This window comes from Macaca thibetana, chromosome 14 (genome assembly GCF_024542745.1).
Source record: "Macaca thibetana thibetana isolate TM-01 chromosome 14, ASM2454274v1, whole genome shotgun sequence".
NCBI lineage: Eukaryota > Metazoa > Chordata > Mammalia > Primates > Cercopithecidae > Macaca > Macaca thibetana.
The window spans coordinates 21680896-21702436 of NC_065591.1; the positions used below are offsets into that span (position 1 = coordinate 21680896).

General features: G+C 37.7%; 1 protein-coding gene across 1 annotated transcript in view; it reads right to left on the reverse strand.

Annotated features, from left to right (window-relative positions):
• The window catches only part of HSD17B12 (hydroxysteroid 17-beta dehydrogenase 12), a 168507-nt gene that overhangs the window by 13321 nt on the left and 133645 nt on the right, over positions 1-21541 (reverse strand). The window contains exons 7-9 of the mRNA XM_050758246.1: positions 10701-10735; positions 3315-3396; positions 1678-1743 (exon numbers count right to left, since the gene is read on the reverse strand). Of these exons, the coding sequence (XP_050614203.1) occupies positions 1678-1743; positions 3315-3396; positions 10701-10735 (183 nt within the window). The remainder of the gene's footprint in view (positions 1-1677; positions 1744-3314; positions 3397-10700; positions 10736-21541) is intronic.

The following is a 21541-nucleotide window of genomic DNA, read 5'->3' on the forward strand; positions in this document are numbered from 1 at the left end:
TCTCCCAAGACATTTTTAAAAACTGCCTGAGCACAGAAATATTATTTCTTTCAATTGAAGAATGGCTAATTTGAAATTGCCACCCATTAAAACTCCTATATTTGCTTTCTCTCATATTTTGTATTTTCACAGCATTGTATCTGCTGGCTACATAATAAACTCAAAAGTATATAAAAATTAACTCAAAATGGATCAAAGAACTAGAACTAGAAAACTCCTACAGGAAAACAGGGGGAAAGCTTCCTGACACTGGATTTGGCAAGCATTTCTTGGATTTGACACCAAAAGCCCCAGCAACAAAAGAAAAAAACAGATAAACTGGACTACATCAAAATTAAAAACTTTTGTGAATAAAAAGGCATTATGCAGACTAAAGACAAAATAAAATGGCAACTCATGAAATGGGAGAAAATCTTTGCAAATCGTGTATCTAATAAGGGGACAACATCCAGAATATATAGATCATTTCTACAACACAATGACAAGAAACCAAACAACATGATTTTATTAAACTTAGGCAAAGGACTGGAATAGACATTTCTTCAAAGGTGATATGCAAATGACCAAATAAACTCATGAAAAAATGCTCAATATCACTAATCATCAGGGAAAAACAAATCAAAACCACAATGAGATACCACTTCATACCCGTTATGATGTCTATTACAAAAACCAAACAAAATAGAAAATAACAAGTGTTAGTGAAGATGTGGAGAAACTGGAACCCTGCACACTGCCAGTGGAAGTGTAAACTGGTGCAGCTGACATGGAAAATGGCAAAGTTCTTCAAAAAATTTAAAACAGAATTACCATATGACCCAGCAATTCCACTTCTGTATACATATACAAAAGAACTGAAAACAGAGTTTGCAAGAGATATTTGTAAACCCATGCTCATATTAGTATTATTTACAATACCCAATAGGTGGAAACAACCCAGATGCCCGCTGACAGGTAAATGGATAAGCAAAATGTGGTCTATATACAATAGCATTTTATTCGGCCTTGAAAAGGAAGAAAATTCTGACACATACTTCAACGTGTTGAACTTAAACCTTGAAGACATGCTAAGTGAAATAATCCAGTCACAAAAGATCAAATACTGTATGATTCCATCCATATGAGGTACTAAGCGTAGTCAAATTTATAGAGATGGAAAATCAACCAGTGGTTGCCAGGGGCCGGAGGGAAGGGGAAATGGGGAGTTCATGTTTGATGGGTACAGAGTTTCAGTTTTGGAAGACGAAAAAAGTTCTGGAGATGGATGGTGGCAGTGGTTGCACAATATGTGAATGGACTTAATGCCACTGAACTGCATGTTAAAAATGATGAAAATAGTAAATTTTATGTTTATTTTACCACAATTAAAAAAGAGAGAGATGCTGATAGTCTTGGTCTCTCAAAATAAAACCCTAAGAACTAAAAAATATGCTTCAGCTATTTATACTATGTTTAGTTCTACTTTAAGTATCCCTACTTGGAAATTCTAGGGGATAATTTTTTAAAAATCGAGACAAGTGCATAAAGGAAAAAGAAACCATGTTTTTAATGGTGTGCTAATGTCACATTCAGTTACTTAGGAATATGATTTTTTTGTTGTTGTTGCCAAGACAGCAACAGTTGCTGTTGGAAACCACACAAAAACAGGGATACTTAAGTGAAACAAACTCCACTCACCTGCACAAAGATGCCCTTGCTCCTATACTCCTCATGGAGGCACTGAGAGAAGAAATCTACAAAAGTCTGGGAGGGGAGTGGGAGTGAGAAGAAAACACACACATTACATCAATCTGCCTGATTTGTAGCCATGGAAACAAAAATAATAAACTAATCATTTAATGCTATAATTTCTCATCTTTTTTTCATTTCAAATGCAGAAGAGAACTCAGAAAAACACCTCAAAACCTCCAGTGGTTTTTATCTGCCACTAAATGAAGTATTTATTATATTACCAAATATAATATCCAGATCAAATTTTGATTTAACTGGAAAAGATTCTTTTTATGCTTTTCTCCCCCCAGAAAGTTACTTTCCAAGAAAAAATATTTTTCTCTTATATAACAAAGGATGCGTTTCATCTCTCCACTTGCCACTCAAACAGAAACATGACATGAAGTCCATTCAACTCTGTTCCATGGGGATTTTGTTGTTGCTAAAAAGAACAGAACAAGCATCCTCTTGGTGCTTTGGGATGACAAGATCCAAGAAATACACAGGTGAATGTGACAGCCCATCTTCTTCTGATAATACAACCTTAAATCTATTTGTAAAATGTGGACTCAACCTCAGACTAGAAATGCAAAGAATCAAGTGACTTTTCAAGGGTTCTAATTAGTCATAGTTTTGTACCCATGGAGTAGAACAGGTAAGCTGAAGATCACGAATCCCTTCAGGAAACATGGCATTCATTTTAAACTTGCCTACGGTATATTCCCAGACACAGAAAGTAGATTGTAGGGGTTGGGAGGTGGTACCAAGCTTTTCAAAAGACAGTAGTGACTTTTTTCACATGAAAAAGAAGTCGGAGGTTTTGCTTTTTTCCTTCCCTGAAATGTTTCAAGTTCTTACTGTACATATTTTTGTTTATTTTTCCCTAAAAGTCTGCTTAATTTCAACATCTGAGTGATCATTTTCCCTTCAGAGATGTATTCGATGCCTCAACAATGTATCTAAAGATGACGCCATTGACCTGCAGGCAGTAGGAGACACATTCTAAATTACTTTCCTAGCAGTAATGTGAAGAGGTTAATGGTGATATTGTATGAAATTATGACATTGTCCACAGAGTTCTGGAAAATTCTTGTCTCACCCCAAAGGTGACAAAGAATATCTATGAATTCTGGACAACATGGCAAAATACACTCTCACCCAGCCTATCTCGTGCCTACTATGTACATTTACACATTGACTGGATGCATTTCTTCTATGCTGTGTGAAGTGGATTCATTCATATATCAAATCTCTAATCTCAGACTCATTAACATCATGTTCTAATTAACTAAGCTAACTGCCTAGGTCATCTCTCTATGGAAGGCACAAGTATCACTTTCAAAATCAGTAAAGTACTAGGGGGAGAAAAACAGCATCTGTGAATCTGATATCCTGGGGTCCCATCTGTAAGTTTACTGTAAGTATATAGTATGTCTCCAACTCGGGTTCTTTTGAAACTCAAGTAGGGTATTTTCCTTTTCTTCTCAGTCTATTGGAAAACTGCCAAGAATAGAACTTCAGGAAAGTTAAATCTACATTAATTTCTCAGATCAAAAATTACTCCTTATTACTATATTGACATGATTTAAGAAAATACTGTTTACCTTGGTTGCAGAATAGATGGTCAACAGTGGGACAGGGAACATGCCACTGCCAGATGAGATGTTCAGAATAGCCCCTTTGGATCTAAAAAGGAAAATGTACCATGTAAAAGGAGTGAAACCACAGTATGCAGTTGTTTGTGAATTACAGATTGAGATATATAATTATTTGAAACAGAATAACGTAGCTGTTTTTCTAACACACATCTCTCCCTGCCTTTCATCAGTACGTGCTATGCTCGGTCAGTAAATGAGACATAATTCAATCAACTAAAAATAGCTCTTCTTCATGATTAGCTCATTTCCCAGTCTTAGTAATCCAGGGCATGACCAGATCAGATCTCCAGTCTCCTCGAGTTGATCTCTACCCTCTGAGGTCTTCTCTAGCCACAGTGCCAAGAATTTTTACTTACAGATCTCTTATACTCCCTGCATGCACCTTTCTTTTAGCATATCATCATGTACTACTTTACTGTAGGATTTAATCATTCTATGTATATAAACATTCTCTCCTCGTCCCAACAAAACCATAAGCTTCTGTATATAATAGCCTACTTTCCCTCAAAATATTCCACACGGTACTGAGCACATAACTAACAGGTACTTAATAAAACTTTCTGGCAATGAGTGAATGGCTATATCCTTTCCCTGGGTTGTAGATTCCACTTCTACTTTCGACTTCTACTTTTCCTGGGTTATAGAGACTTGGGCACCAACAAAGAGTTGACTGGAAAATTATGTTACTCTCTAGTTCATCAAACTGTGTCTTTTGCCAAAAGGCAAAGCTCAATTGTTATTGTAACTTTTAGAGACTACTGAAAGTTAAAAAATCAAAGTTACCAGGAATTTCTAATTCTACAAAAAAGTGAAAATTAGCTTGAGAAAAGCAATGCTATAAAGATACCAGTTGTTGAAAAGTATGTTTAGGTTAGGTAAAGTGTGGAATTATGGTTTAGGAATGTCACAACTACCAACTCTTCCTCTCAAATCCGTTCTTCTCAGAGGATTCCCCTTTGTCAGCCACTGCAACCTGATCCCACCCACCTCCTGTCTCCCATATTAGGTTCCTTTTCTTAACCCACTTTCTCATTGTTCTTTGTCTGAATTTACTTCCAACACCTTTTTAGCTCAAAAAAGGGACTATAAAGACCCCCTTTATGCAAAATAATAAAGAATACATGATTAAATGGCATCTAAGTTATTTCAGACATAAATCTTAAAGGAAATAATCCCCAAAAGTCACCCGCTTCATCTGCCAGCCGCTAGGCGAGATGCCACTTCAACCATCAAAGGGAAGTGGGAGTACTCGGCTTAGTGTGTATCACCGGAAAAATTGTTGTTGTTGTTTAACAGAAGTCCTTATTAGTATTATGTGCCTTCCTAAACTGTGAAATCCATTAAGATTTTGATGATAAAAATTACATTTCAAATTTAAAAATATTAGTAGGGTTTTGAATAAAGTTGGAAATAAGTAGCCAATGGTTTAATTATATCATTCTGGTATTTTTTGTTTGTGTTTTCTTCAGAAACAGAAAAGTCTTTTCTTTTTAAATTTTAAGGTAAGAGTTTGTATCAGGAGTTAGAACTCAACAATTCTAACATAAAAACTGGTAAATTAGCAATGAATATCTAGTCCTTTCATTTTATCTATATTTGTGAGAAATTCCTTTGATGAAAACAGAAAGACCACTTTTGTTACAGGAGATTTTTAATTTAGTATTAATTTGTAATATTTAAAATATCTTTATCTTTTTTGGGGTATTGATAATGTTCAAAAATTAGACTGTGGTGATGGTTGCACAGCTCTGTGAATACCCTAAAAACCATTAAAGTATAAAAACCATGTATACTTTAATGGGTAGATTGTTCGGTATGTGAAATTTATCTCAACAAATCTGTGAAAAGAGCAAGAAAAATATTTATGACATATTGGAACGTATCACTTTTAAGCTGGGAGCAGATTCCAATCAAGTGAAAACGATCATATCGCATGTAACACAATAGGCTTTCTAAGAAGTAACCCTCAATCTTGACAAGTCAACCCCCCTCCTGTATCCTAAGCATCCTTGTAGGTATGGGTAGTATTTTATTTTCACCTTTTCTCATATAACTGGGAACAGCTATGTCCAAACTCATTCACAGCAAGTGAAGACACAACCAGTCTGAAGTAGATGCAGAAAAATGAGGCTTTCCAGTGAAGCTGCAACCTATCAGTGCTTGGCCTATCAGCTGGATTAAATGCTCCATTATGCTCAAGTTAGCTGGGGTGGTTTTATGTGCCCTTGAACAGAAACCTTACATTTTAAATTCCATTTCTCACTAACGAAATGCAATTTAAAAATCTGTAAAAGGTAAAATGTAACATTATCAAGTGCACTTCAAAAATTAAATCTTGACCTGATCAAAACAGACCCTTAAAACTTCACTCACCAAAGCAATGATCTAAATACAGGAAAAGTCATTTAAAGCTAATAAAAGTTTCTTTCCCATATTAAAATACAATACAGATCAATTATCCGATGTCACATTCATGCAGTCATGCTCCCTTACTTGTTTGCTCCTTGAGGCAACTAAGATTTTGTTTCTCAAGTATTCTAATCCTACTGAAAACTTCTAGGAGGTGGAGTTGCTTTGAATTAGTGAAAAGTCAGAGTTTGAGGGTACTTCATACAAAATACACTATTTGCATGCTAAAACATATGAAAACAAATCTAAGATTAACAAAGGTTAAAGCAAGAATGCACTCGACCTAAGTAAATAAAAGAGTAGCATTTATAATGGTACCAAAGTGACAGTAGAGAAAATAGCCCTTCTACAAATCTCTGTCCTGCCATTAAGCTCACATATTTGTCTAGCAAAAACCTTCCTCCCACACCCCCACACACAACAGTGTAAAATTCTCTCGCTCTTTCTTTCCAAGGGCAATAATATTCAACTTAGTTCTGTCTGAATCATAGATAATATACTGGTATAGCCTGCCTTAATCTTTGTACTGTATACAGTATCTGTTCTCTATGTAGAAATGGGGCTGAGCATTTGGGACTGCAAGGCACAAAAGACTCGCCCTTAAAATCAACCACATTGTCTAGCTCTAATCCTCCATCTAAGCAGAATTAGTGACGTCAAACCAGTTTCCATGGCACAGCAGACTCATGACAACTCTGTTATATCAAGCAGAAGGACAAAATGGGCTGTGCTTAATTGCACACAGAAACAAACATGAAACCAAACCCTGGTTAATCTCTCATTTTCTGGGGACTTGGGAACAATTCTAAGATTGGAAGGTACATCAAGAATTTTTGCTGAAGTTCTATAATGAAGACTCATATTGCTCATACTTCAGTGCATTTTCTAGTTCGTTATGACAAATATCCAAATAAACAAGTCAAGCAATGTTTTCCGTGATGCAACATTCTTAATTCATCATACTGCTTACTTGCTAGCAGCCACACAATGGTGTATCGGTGGTACAAATTACTGAGGATCTACCAGAACTAAAATGTTGTGAAAAAACCCAAAGCAGAAAACACCAACTGCTGACAGGAAAGTACCTTTTCCTATAAACATATTCTCTTTAATTACGAGTCCTCCCACAAGCCAGACATTAAACTCGCCCAACTCTAAAACTCAGTACCTCGCACTTACAGCTTCTTATAGATATGCTCTCTCATGGAATTCCCTCAGACCTGTGAAATTCCCAATAAGACTCCCTTAATTGTCACCTGGATTTTAAAAAAATTGCTAAGCCTTTATTTTATAAGTGCCTTAATATTCTATCAGACTGTTGTGGTATCCTTGTCCGCACCTCTGTAAAAATACTACTGTCATAGAGGACATAATAGGTCTCCTTTGAAGTAAGTCACTGTTTTCTACCTTCCTCAGAAACTTCATCACTGTCCCACAGTGCAGGTGGGAAGAGAGATGTGCTGCTGTGAGGAACCGAAACTGCAGGGTCAGTCCTAGTGGAGACTGCTAACTGCATACAGAATTTGATGGTAGGCAAGGAAGAATGTACCAAAAAAAAAAAAATCCATCCCAATTCTTCACATTTCCACTTCATATCAAGTAGTACAAAAGCAGGCTCTTGAAGGGGAGGGTTGTCATTATATATATTTTTTAAAGCTTAAACATAATACTGAAATTGGCACAGACAGTTCTCTAACAGACTCTCAAGAAGACTGAGAAACCTATAAAAATAGAGATCTATGTCAAAAAGAATCTTGGAACACAGGGGTCAGGTGTATAATTAGAACCAGCAATCCAAATACTTACATTGTACAAATATTGCTTTGTGGAAGAAAGTTTGCAAACATTTAGCACATGAAAGAGAATTACCTGCCTTAAAACACCATAACATGTCATAATTCCACCTTAAGCAATACAGTTATGAAAGGGGCTATTTTTAGCTGTCCCACGGTTGTTATGGCAACCACCTCCTGGCTCCAGCTGTACACAATGTTTATAATTCCAGGGAAGTGAAAAGAGCAACTTTCCTCTATAATGTAATTATGTACTTTCTACATCTATCGTAACAATACCTTAGTTTGATTATAGATACTTGTTTAGTGATAGTCAATTGGCCCTAGGCTATAGTTCTAGAGGGTTTGGAAAATCTCATACATCAGAGGTGGAACCAGTGGAAGGAAAACAATAACAAAGGATCATGATAAAGGACTCTGCTGTTACTCAATGGAGATACTAATGCTATGGAAACCAGCCATAGGAAATAAGCGATTTGGGGATGGTGTAAAGAGCAGGCTATAATGAAACCATTTATAATGTGTAAGGTAAGAATGCTTTCAAGATGATGTGCTAACTTGGAGTTTTTCTCTCCTCTCTGGGCACACAGCTAACATTTCTGGCCTTCTGTGCAATAGTTGTAGCCTATGACTGAGTTCTGCACAATGAAATGTGGGTAGAAGTGAAACTTCCCTTAAAACCATCTTTACTCTCTTTTCTTTCATCTGTCAGCTGGATGCAGAGAACTCCAAGATCCCAGAAAATTATGATGCCCCTAGATGGAAAGAGCCGCAGATCCCTGAATGACAGGTAGAGAGCGGAGGGAAAAGTAAACCTTTATGTGTTAAGCCACTGAGATTTGGGAGTGGTGTGTTTCAGCAGGTAGCTTACCTTGACTGACATATCTAGTAACTAAGTTCTTTAATTCAAGTAGACATAGACATTCCTTTTCCTAACCAAAAGTATTGATTCATAAAATCCACATATATTTCTCACTAGTTCTTAACAAGTATCAAAATGGTAATGTGCTGTCAGGTTCAGTCATAGCTTCTGATAACTCCACCATTTCTTAACCTCAATTAAAAATCAACTTGATCGTTGCTTTTTTTTTTTTTTTTTTTTTTTTCGAGACAGGGTCTTGCTCTGTTGCCCAGGCTGGATGCAGTGGTGCTATCTTGGCTGACTGCAACCATTGCCTCCTGGGGTTCAAGTGATTCTCGTGCCTGAGCCACCCGAGTAGCCGGGATTACAGCTGTGTGCCACCACACCCAGCTAATGTTTTTGTACTTTCAGTAGAGATGGGGTCTTGCCATGTTGGCCAGGCTGGTCTTGAATTCCTGGCCTCAAGTGATTCACCCGCCTCAGCCTCCCAAAGTGCTAGGATTATAGGCATGAACCACTGCACCAGCCTCAACTTGATTTCTTAAAAGGCAAGGATCCAACATATCCACGATACACTTGACTCAATGAATGTCTATTGAATAGATGGACTCTCTTTTTTTGCATTGCTTTTATGTAATGCTCCAGCTGTGATCATGGCTGTCAGGTCTACAGAGATAGCAGTGAAGTTCCCAGCTCCTTGGTTTTGTATTATTTACTAACTGTATAGCTTCATAGCACTCCATCTCTTTGGGCCTCTATTTTTTCATCTGTCAAATGAGGGAGGTTACTGTCAATTAATTTAATGCACTGGATTTCTATGACTCTTTGACTCTAAGACTTTATGCTGTAAAATGATTTTGTAACCATTATCTCTTTTGATATGGTTTTCTTCAATACAATTAAAAATTCCTTTCACAATACCTCTGTGGTTTATAAGTGTTTCTTTTTTAATGGACAGATTTACTATTCTGAATTAATGCCATGTTACCTGCAGATGTCAAAACTAGGATTAAGGTGAGGCCCAAATTTAATCTCTCCTGAGTTCTACTTTGCCCCAACTCTACTATCTTGTAGGGTTCTGGGCTGGTCTAACCACTGCCATTTATGTAGCTGACCATCGGGAATCCACTCCCACTGGCACCTAACAATAGGCAGTCTGAAGATTTTAAAGGGAAGTGTTACTAAAATAAAACAATTAAAATACACAAAATTGTGTATAAGGACCTTTGCTGAGAAACCGTTTTTTAACCAGTCCCTGTAGATGTTCAACAAACGGATTCCTAACCTCAGTTTCCTCACCTGTACAATGGTGGGAGGCTATCAAAGTTAAATGAGTTAACACTGACTAAGTTCCTGGCACTTACTATATACTCAATAAACATAAGCTGTAATGCCTGCCTGGAGTGGGTCATAGAAGTTTCCTAACAGAAGTATGGTCCTTGGGTCTTCTCTTTTCAAAGCTGTGATTCCTCTGGGCCTCTTCCAAACTCATAGTTATTTTGCAGAAAAAAAGATGACTACGATGCCCTAAATTCAGCAAACGATCGAGCTAGCTCAGGATGCAAGCCCAAATCTTTTTAGCAGCTTTTCTTTGAAGGCCTAGACATCACTCAGGTTTTTCCAAGGAAGAAAGAGCTTAATTACAATTTTACACTTCATGCTATTTCAAATAACAGAACTCTACAACATATTTCTCAATCAAAATGAAGACATTCAGCACGTACTAGCAGAACCAATTCAAACTGGAACAAAGATGGGGCAAGTGGACATTGCCTTTTCCTCCAAGGGTTGGTTTGACATCTTATAATCACTTTATATAACATGCTTAAGTTCCTCATACAGCCATTCGGCCAGTTAAAAGTGAAAAACCAGAGGAAGAGGTCTTGCTTAATCCAACTCTACTGATTTTGGCTTTGAGAGAATACAGCTTTAAGAAGGTATTCCCGGGAATATCCCAGGAACTCTATCCACCCCCTCAGAATAGCAGGCAATTGAGTTAGTGATGGTGACTCAGGCAGGCTTTTTCATCCTGATCTAAAGGAACCACTACAACCCTAGAGAGAGAAATAAAAAGGGAATCGAGTGGAAAAGGCCTCCACCACCAATGACTCATGCTTTACTGTGACTCGCCTGGCACATCACTCTGTGGCTAAGACATGGAGGCTTGGTTCATTAGTCACTTCAGTGATTTTTTCAAAGCAAGGATTCTCCCTCTAAATAATCATGAGCTCTGCTTCCACAGTGTTTGTGTGTGAGCTTGTGACTCACCTTTCCACCATGCCAGGCAGTACCAATTGTGTCATCTGCAAGAGAGAAAGCAAAACATTCATGATGGCCGAGGATGCAGGCAACAGGAAAAGAGTGAAGAAAACTCACCCACACTAAAAAGAAGAGAATCATGAAACCATTCACCCCTTCTACAGATAGCAGGTTATTTTCTATACTCTAGAATGTGACCGTGTCAAGAGGGCATAAAAAGGAACCAGCTGAAATTACTGGAGAGAACACAGGGAATACTTCCAATGAACTTGGCTAAAATTAGTCTTGCCTGAAATGTAATACTGGCACAGAGTTCTTTAAACAATGAAGGATTTACAGTGAAAATCTACATTTCCCAAAATGCATTCTCAGAAAAGAATATATGTTATCAGAAGAAATATCCTGCCTACCATGATGACTTAAGCTTTCTAATCTCAAGAGCTCACATAAACTTTTCCAGCCAAAAAGTCTTTAAAAGAATGCCATAAAGTGATATGTTGGCAAAGAGTAAGTATATCTTCATATTCATTTCTCTTGTTGTTCTAGTTAGCTGTAAGTAAAACTCATCCTTAAAGAGAGTTAAGATGTGATCTCTAATAACCAACAATGAAAAGGTGACATCTCCATTTTTTAAGGACTTCATAATTGTTGACTAAATACATATAATGAGAGGGGCTATTTCTAAACTCTGTTTTGATACATTATTAACCAAGAAAAGTTCAGAAGTCCAATGGTTTAGTCAAAATCACCTCATAGTTAAATACTGAGGTTGTAACATAAATTCCCGACTCCCAGATATCATCAATTCTCTAATAAACAGATGCTGTTTTATAAGGTTTCAATGCATGCTACGCCTAGAAATTCTGTTGTTTCTATCTTGAATAATACTTCGTATTAATTAAAGTAGATAGCATTCTGATGAGAAGGGAATTTTGTTTTCCTAGAAATATTTTGAGAAAGAAAATGCCATCCAGATTTGACAAGGTAAATTCTGCTATGTGGACATCCAATCCAGATGTATTATGAACAGCTTTGTATGGTAGTACAGACAGATGTACATCAGGCATATTAACAGTGGTGGAGTATTTTATTGTAAAGGATAGATTATACAAAACCCTAACAGTATTTGAAAACATTTTTTTTTTAATTTAGCACATTTCATCAGGGACCATAACGCTTAGCTAAAATATTATAAAGAGTTCCCCCAGCATTTTGTGAAGGGAAGCTATAATTCAGTTCTCCAAAGTCCTGAGATCACCAGAAACAGAATGAGGAAGGAGACTGGTAATAAAAATGTCTTTACCCAGGTGTGGGGGTGATCTAAGGTATTAAGGAAATGAGATCTGTTAACTACAAAGCAGCTAAGTGGAGTCCAGAAAGGGTGTCCACTGCCTGTTAGGCTCTCTTAAACAGGCTTTCTTCTATTTCTAGTTGGAATAGTGGGGGCAGGGAGATGGGGGAATATCAGGAGCTATTTTTTCCCTTATACCATATGCATGTCATGTATATATTAAATGTCTGCTTTCTGAATGCCTAAAGTTACCTAGAAAATCATGAGACAAAACAAAACCCCGTAACATAAAACCATACTTACAAAATTATACCAATGGCATGCTAAACATTAAATGTTTCCTTCGTCAAGAGGTCTTTTATGTAGGGACATGTTCAAAATATATTCTTTATGTATATGAATTAAAACTCAAGAAGTTTTAATAACTTGACATAAACACTGATTTCAACGCCTGGCTATTAAAGGCCAGAAATATTTGTTGAACGCCCAATGACTAGATGATTCATCAGCAAAGACACAAGTTCTCCCCTGCAAAAGTTAATTTGTTTCTCATAGCTCATGAGCTCCTCCTTTTACATTCTGACTCTAAATTCTCTCTCCTTGTCATAAAATGTAACATCTTTTTAAAATCTGTCAAATAATAACAATGAAAAGCCTGAGAAAAGTTAACCTGAACTCTGCATGCTTTTATCAAATTGATCAATGCCTTCATCTATATTGAAATTATCTTTCCTTCTAATCAGATTATGTCACAATAAATTCAATTTCAAGCCTTCTTTATTTGAGTATATATATACAAATCATTAATAGTCTATGCATTAGTTAAGAGGCTTCATTATGTTCAGATCAAATTAAATTTTCTTTAACACCAAATTTTTGTAGGATTTTTAGCTAAGCTATCAGCAGAGTTATCTGTATGCATCAGTTGGTATCTTGATATTTGGTTATTTATGCAAATATACCAGGCATTTCTGTGAAATCTCACTATCTATCTGAACTCCATTTCACAGCTCACAAGCTGTTTCTGGAGTTAACTCAATGCTAATTTTAGGCCATCTGTAGGTGATAATTGCTGTACCAGAAAAATTTTTGTTCCTCTTAACATACTTCTAAAAAAAGGTTACCGTAACTTGCAAGTTCAGTGGTTAAGAATATTAGACAAGTAATAGTAAACATGATTTCCAGACCCATTTTCTTCCCTGTGGAACTGTTTCCAAAAGTGTACAGCAAACAAATTTTAATTTAATTCTTTCCTAAGAAGTAGACAAAAGTTTCTACAATAGTGCTTCTACAACAATGAGAGTGTGAAATCCTTGTCCTTGCAGGAAAAGTGTTTACTATTTATATACATATATATTTTCAGTGACAGTATCATTAATCCTCACTACAAGAAAATCCTAGATGCCTAGAATCTAAAGGGTATAGTTTAATATATATGTTATATCACACTTAAGGTATTGTTATCACTTTATATGCAAGCAAGTCAAAAAGTATACAAATATATGAGGAAAAATGAATGTCTTGATGACAGTTAAATTTAGAATTTGATTCAAAGTCAAGAGTAAAATATTTACTAGTATTTACTGGTACAGCAATGTATATTCTGGCTGGGAAGTAAATAAGAGGCTTAGTTCATACAAAATCAAAATCAATACTATTAGATTAAGATTATTTAGATAATTAGATTATTCAGCAACAAGGCATTGGCTGGCCTAGAAAATCCTTGAAAATATTATATTAAAATGTAACCATCTGTGGTTATGACTAAAAGTGACTTATTTTCTTCTTAGTGTTTGTATATATTTCTCATACTTTTGTCAACAATCTTGCATTGTTTTTACAATTAGAAAAGCCCCCACAATCTTATTTCTAAAAAAAACCTAATTTGAATAAAACTTTTTCTCTTTTACTCCTGTAATATCAGTAATAAACAGTTTGTAGAAGGAACTTTATTTTATACCCAGGAGCCAATGTAGATTTTCCCACTCATTAATTTAGTATGAAAAATGATCCAATTTAAGCAAATTATTCTTGTGTCACATAACTTTTGGCATTTGGTCATTTTTAAGAGAGAACAGTACGAGAAAATATGATTGCATAATGTTCAAAAAGACAATCAAAAGCTCAAATTAAAAGATTACATTAAAATTCAAGATGCTTTAATCACCTGTATTATCATAATATATATGTAGAGAATAAAGTATAACAACTCACCCTGGAATCCAGGTAAAGCCCCAGGAATCCAGGCTATTCATACCCGGAATTAGGATACCACAAATAGCCACTTTGTCCACCTCTGCCCTCCCTCTACCCCAAAGAAACCTGCTTACCATGAATAGGATCTGAATTCAAGTAACTAAAAACGTACCCACACAATTTGGAAGAAAACCATCTCTTAGATGCAAATACCTTAAACAAGTTTTCAACTGTAATCATTAACAGTAATTTTTCAAAATCACAGTATACCAGTGAAAATAATTACAGAAAGTGACAACAGTGTTACACAATGCCTGTTTTGGAGAAATTAGATGGTAACTCCATTGAAAATCATGCTACAAAGACACAGCACACATTTCCTTTGGCAAACTGTATAATTTGAGCACCTTGGTAAAAAAGAACACAACTTAATTAGAAATTCTTAGACTCTCACCTGTATAGCTAACAGAATATTTACTGCACAGGGGGTGGAAAGCTTAATTAGATAAAGTTTCTAAAAGTGCTTTGAGATCTCCAAGTATTATTTGGTTTTCCTTTATATTAACGTTAAGTTTTTGTGAAAGTTAAGAGCCCCCCTTGCCATTTTCCCAGCCCCATATTACTTAACCTTAAATTCAACACTATATCATTCAAAACAAAAATTTTCCTTTTGTAATAAATATGGTTTGATCTACATTAATTTATCAAAAGAGAAAGAACTTTTCAGAACAAAGAGCTCCATGCCAATTAATAATGATTCCAAAGCCGTAATTTATAAACTCTAAACAAAATTTTTTAAAAAATGGATATATGGCCGGGCGCGGTGGTTCTCGCTTGTAATCCCAGCACTTTGGGAGGCTGAGGCGGGCGGATCACGAGGTTAGGAGATCGAGACCATCCTGGCTAACATGGTGAAACCCCGTCTCTACTAAAAAATACAAAAAATTAGCCGGGTGTGGAGGCGGGCGCCTGTAGTCCCAGCTACTCGGGAGGCTGAGGCAGGAGAATGGCGTAAACCCGGGAGGCGGAGCTTGCGTGAACCGAGATCGCGCCACAGCACTCCAGCCTGGGCAATAGAGTGAGACGCCGTCTCAAAAAAAAAAAAAAAAAAAAAAAAAAAAATGCGTATACCATCATACACAGTTAGTTTCTGAGTTTCACATACTATAGTATGCTAAGAGCTTCCAATACCTAAATTTTTCCAAAATAAGCTAACTTCTCACAAGTGACAGGTTTGGGGAGGAGAAAATAATTTCTAAAGTTCTCAGAGATTTTTCATTTTCATTCGCATATAAGGCGTTTATCCTATAACCTAGTTTCATTTGGAGCTGAAAAGAACATCAGTACCAATCTATACCTACTCCCTCATTTTTGAAAGAAGAAAACAATGCAGAGTGGTTATTGTGCCTTTTGGCAAAACCATCATTTTGTAGTTATGCCTGAAGCAGCCTGTTACTATGACACTCTAAGGACTAAATGTATCCAATAATTTGGAATTTTTTAGGAACATAATGATAACTAATTTCAAAATGAATTAAGACTAGCTATTAACTTGGAACGCCTTCATCTAGAAAAGCTGTGGATGGAGATCAGTGGTGAGGGTTTTACTCTCCTTCCCATAATTTATCATATTCCTAATGCTGTTAAATTCTTGAGGCAGGGTGCCGGGATGCATCCTTAACATAAACCCTAAATTAAATACAATTAGACTGCTGAACGGAGACTGGTCTCATGGATTTTCGAATTAATAGAGGGCTCCCCCTACTGGCATTGTGTCACATGCCAGAGGCAAATCCAGGTGAAAAAAACAAATGTTTCTGTGCTTTTCACCCATCTGTCCATTCATCTAAACTTTTATCATCTACTCCATGGGCAGTGCATCGCATAATGCACTTCTGGCTAAGTGACATACAATCAATACACTGTGGTATAAAAAGGAAAAAACATATTTTCAAAAACCATGCAAAGGGTCTCATACTCTTATTTCAGAGAATCATGGGGTAGAAGACGTGTTTGTGTCCCCCCTCTCCAAATTTTTTTTTTTTTTTTTTTTTTTTGAGACAGGGTCTTGCTCTGCCAGCCAGGCTGGAGTCCAGTGGCACAGTCTTGGCTCACTGCAACTTCTGCCTCCTGGGTTCAAGCAATCCTCCTGCCTCAGCCTCCTGAGTAGCTGGGACTACAGGTGTGAGCCACCACCCTCGGCTAATTTTTGTACTTTTGGTAGAGACAGGGTTTCGTCATATTGACCAGGCTGGTCACAAACTCCTGGGCTCAAGTGATCCTCCTGCCTCAGCCTCCTGAGTAGCTGGGATTATAGGCGCACGCCACCATGCCCAGCTAAATTTTCTATTTTTGGCCAAGACGGGGTTTCACCATGTTGGACAGGCTGGTCTCAAACTCCTGGGCTCAAGTGATCCACCCGCCTCAGCTTCCCAAAGTGCTGGGATTACAGGTGTGAGCCACGGCACCCGACCCCTGCCCCTCCAAAATTTGTATGTTGAAACCTAATCCCCAATATGGTGACATTAAGAGGAGGGTGGGGCCTTTGAGAAATGATTACATCATGAGGGTTCCACCCTCACACATGGGATTGGTGCCCTTATAAAAGAGGCCTGAGGGAACTTGTGTGCCTCTTCTGCCACATGAGGACATGGCAAGAAGGCTCCATCTATGAAGAATGGGGTCCTCACCCGACACCAAACCTGGTGGGGCACTGATCTTAGACTTCCCAGCCTCCAGAACTCTGAGAAAGAAGTTTATGCTCTTTATAAACTACCCAGTCTAAGGCATTTTGTTAGAGCAGCCCAAAGGGACTAAGAGAGAAGAGATTAATTTAGTCGATGTCATTCTAATCCTTCAATTTCTCCAAGCAGTTATTCCATTTGAATAGATTGAACACTTGGAGTCACCTGGAACAGAAGAACCCAGACTCCAGTGCCTAAAAGGGTCGGAGAGGTAATGTAAATGAGTGAGAGAAGTCAAACAATAGAGACTGGTGGGGACTGTGGCAATCTAGAGAGCTGTAGGCCTAACTAACTGCATATATCCAAAAACTACTCAGCTCTAGTCACTTGCTGCCATGTAGTAATTCAGGTCTGTGTTACCCAATTTTCAGATTTTTCCCAAGAGAAGTTAGAAATCTGGGTGTAAAATTTCCGAATTTTGAAAACTGAGCCAGTCAAAATGTGTTTGTCAGCCACATCTGGCCCACAGACCAACAGTTTACAACCTCTGACCCAGCATACTTACCTTCTGCCTCTTCCACTTCTGGCAGATTCAAAGATTAGGAAGTTCTCACAATTTAGTATAAATACCGAATGATTCAAGTTCAACCTTCTAGGGCCACATAAAATCAGTGTCACCCTTATTCCCAAAGAACCTGAACTAAAACTAGAATTTTCAGTTTTAAAAAAAAGCATTCATTTATTATTATTTCTTAGAATAAAAAAAAATGTGTTGTGCACCTGACGTATGTGAGGCCCAGGGTAGGATTCAGCAGGAAAGGAAAAGGACATGATACCAACCCTCATGGTGCTTACAATCTGTAGAGAGGCTCTAAACTGAAAGAGAGACTCAATCTAAGAAAAACTCTAGTCCAGGCATGGTGACTCACACCAGTAATCCCAGCACTTTGGGAAGCTGAGGCAGGAGGATTGCTTGAGGCCAGGAATTCCAGTCTAGCCTTGGGCAACATAGCAAGTCTCCATCTCTATAAAAAATTTAAAAATTGGCTAGGCATGGTGGTGCATGCCTGTAGTCCCAGCTACTCAGGAGGCTAAGGCAGGAGGATCGCTTGAGCCCAGTAGTTCGAGGTTACAGTGAGCTATGATAGTGTCGCTGCACTCCATCCTGGGTGACAGAGTGAGACCCTGTCTTAAAAAAAGAAACACACAAAAACAAAACAAAAAAAAAAAAAGAAAGAAGAAAGAGTCTAAAAATGAAATGCTCAGTGAAGGGAAGACAAGCAGTGGGCACGTGACACTCCGGAGGGTTCAGAAACGCACCCTACCCACATCCACCCCTAATAAGAAATGGTTTCAAGCCCCCACCTTGGTTGAATGTTTGATGAAGGAAGAACTAAATGATAAGCCTCTGCTTTAAGTCTTATACTGACCCCCTCAAAAAAGTAAAAAATTAAATTAATATAAAAATATTAAATCTCAAATTGACTTAAAAAAAGTAAAAAGAAATTAATACATAACCCCTGCTTGAGATGCTCTTCCCCATTCCCAAATAAAACAAACAACAAAACACAACAGTATTTCACAATATGTGGAGGCTGTTAATATATTTCACTTTGGGCCGCACCCCCATCCATTTCCTTCTCTGCTCTAAGAAAAAGGTAATAAAGAAGGTCAGAACATCCTCTCTATTTGTCAGAATGGTGGCCTGGACATTTCCTCAGAGGTTCAGCTGTAGGCAGGGCCATTCTCTAGCTTCCACCTCATTCACTAAGTGCAGCAGCAGTTTTAGGGTCCAGCATCACCTGAAGGAATGGTTTTCCCACCTTTCCATAGGCGCCACAGGCAGTTCAGGTAATACTGTTTGGGCAGTGCTTATCTGAAAGGGAGTGAAGAGTCTAGGGTCTCTTGAGGTTTGAAAATTGTGAATAAAAGAATTAAAGAATAATCTGATCCAGAAAAGTAAGGCAACCCCAAATTTGGTAGCTGTTAAAACAAGAGATCTCAAATCAGAAACAAACGGCACAATATTTGTTTTAGAACCTGTCTTTGGACTGATGTGAAGCTCAGTGTACACCCTGTTTGAAATGAAACCTACATTTGTCTGCCTCTGGAGTTGCAGCACTTCTCCCATTCTCCATGATTTCTCTAATAGCAATCAATAGCAGTTTAATAATTTCATTTGCAAACTCTCTCAGTATTCTGGGATGGAAATCCCTTCAGGTATGAAACTAGAACTATTTTTAGAAAAGTGTGGTTCAATGTCTTGAGGTTCAGTTGTCTCTAAACTCCACCGTTTCTGGGATAAAGGTCATTGTTCTTGATGAGAAATAAGATGTATCTTAGATTTTAGTCACAGAGCATCTGCAATCAGAAGAAAGCCCTGTCGAGTAGGAATTCTCTTACAGTTTGAGACTGATCTACCTGCCATATTGGTTACCTACATATAGAGTTTCTACATCAGTTAACTATATGCAGGCAGGGAACAGGAACAAGACTAAATTTATCCCTGAAGGATTTAAGAGTAAAACTGGAAAAGCAGGCAACAAGGCTTCGAAACATCCCTCGTAAAGGGAAAGCCCATTGAAGTGAGCCACTGAGAGGGAAGAAAGGAACAAACTCAAAATACTGGACAAGATCGAAAAGTAAAACCATCAGACAAAACTGGAGAACTAAGTGGCCTGGAAGAACTGCTTATGATTAAACATCAAGGGTCTATAGTCAAAACTTTCTGATTAATATTTCTTCCTCAATATTTTTCTGGCCACATTACTACCATTTTATCTGGTGGTGACCAGCAATTTCTTTGGTCTCAGGATATTTCACTTCTTTCATTCCTCTATTGAAACATGGAAATTTTACAACATGGAGTTTTACAATCATCTGACCTACTGATCCAGAACATAAATATATGGATCTGAAGGAGTGTAAAGCCAGGTCATTCAATGTTCATGGCACACTACAGACCTTACAATAAGATGCTGGGGCCCTTCTCAGCAAACATCTCCAAAGTAGGGACACAAGCCCAAAGTCACAAGGCCAAGCTGATTTCACCAATCTCTCCTGGAACACTCCTCAGCCAGTTATTCCCTGTCATGTAGTTTAATGAGGAGATAAAACCTGGCCCAACATTGATGGTGAGAAGAGGTTGTTCTCTTCCTTATACAGGTCTTTTCTGAGAAAGTCATTGTGGCGTTAGGCTGCAGACATCCATGCCCCAGTTCCCCTGATGTCCAGCCACAATAAAACCTTTGGAGATTCTGTAGCTGCACCAATTTTCATCTTCTTTTAAGTTACCCCAGGGCTCCAAACAGCCATTGCTACTGAAAATGTGGCCCTGTCCCTGGCAACGTAACACAGTCAACTAAAGAACAATAGGTACAATTCATCCAAATATATTATAGGGCAAATCACAGCAGCATCAAACAGCCCTAAACCTGGGAGCGTTACACACAAAATTTCGTCAAGGTGAATGCCTTTCTCTCAGTAAAAATAAGAAAAACACATGCATCATAAAACACCTATTACCAAGTCACTCTGCCATTAGAACTGCCTAAAACATAGATCAGATCACACCTTACATCTGCTTGAAGGCTTTCTGTGGCTCTCTAGCCTGTTAAGCACAGCACTCAAGGACTTGCACAATCATGCCCTAACTTCCTCTTCTTACCTGCTGGTTAGCCACTGCACACCACTCACCTCCCACTGCTCCAGTCAAGTCATTTCCATATCTGAATGGTCACCAGTCAACTGTGCTCAGAGATGTCAACTACATTGATTCTGCATATAGTACAACAAAAACTAATTGGCCAAGCCTCCAGATGATATTAATTCCCTGATCCATTGATTCCATACCTTGAGAGTTTTGATTTGTTTTCTATTAGAAGTACATATCACAAAGGAACAGGAAAATTCAGATTCATACTAAAGATGAATGAAGGGATGCTTATTTGGCTCCATGAAGAAGTGCTTTAAATAGCAAACTCCCTTAGTGCTTTTTAAATGGGATTAGGTTTGCAAAAGAAAGCTTATGTATAAAAATTGTAAGTAGATATCCAGTTCTGCCAATGATACTTACCATCAATATGGCATGCAAGTGTTTAATAAATTAGCATTTGTCTCCACTAAATCATTTCATGGGAACAAGTATATATGCCAATGTCAATAAAGAATGAAGAGGAGGAAGGATGAAGAGGTGGGAGAAGCATTTCATAATTTGTCAAGACATTAAAAATCGTATCTCATGTTTATTTCACCATTATATTTAAAACGCTGAAAGTTACTCTATGGTGCTCTTCGATTTGTGCTGTTTTATCCATACTTTCCCCCATTTGGTCTTTAAGCAGAGACTCACCGTGATGACCACTGACCATGCTGATCTGTGCTCAGATGCTGCATGAAGGATAAAGTCTGTGACCATGAAGCACAGCAGGATGACTGATTCTCACAGATTAAGGCCAGGACCTTGGCTTTCTATCATTAGTTTTCTGCAGACTGCGAGCCAAGGGATGGCATGTTCATGGAGACTGAAGAGGCCAGGGTTTTACACCATAAAAGTATACAAACATGTCAGTGTAGACAAGCAGGAGGTTATAAGAGAAAATACTAATGGATCTAAAGTAAATGGTTTACATGGTTTATCTGACAGAGGAGTTAAAATTATCAGAAGACTACTCTGAAAT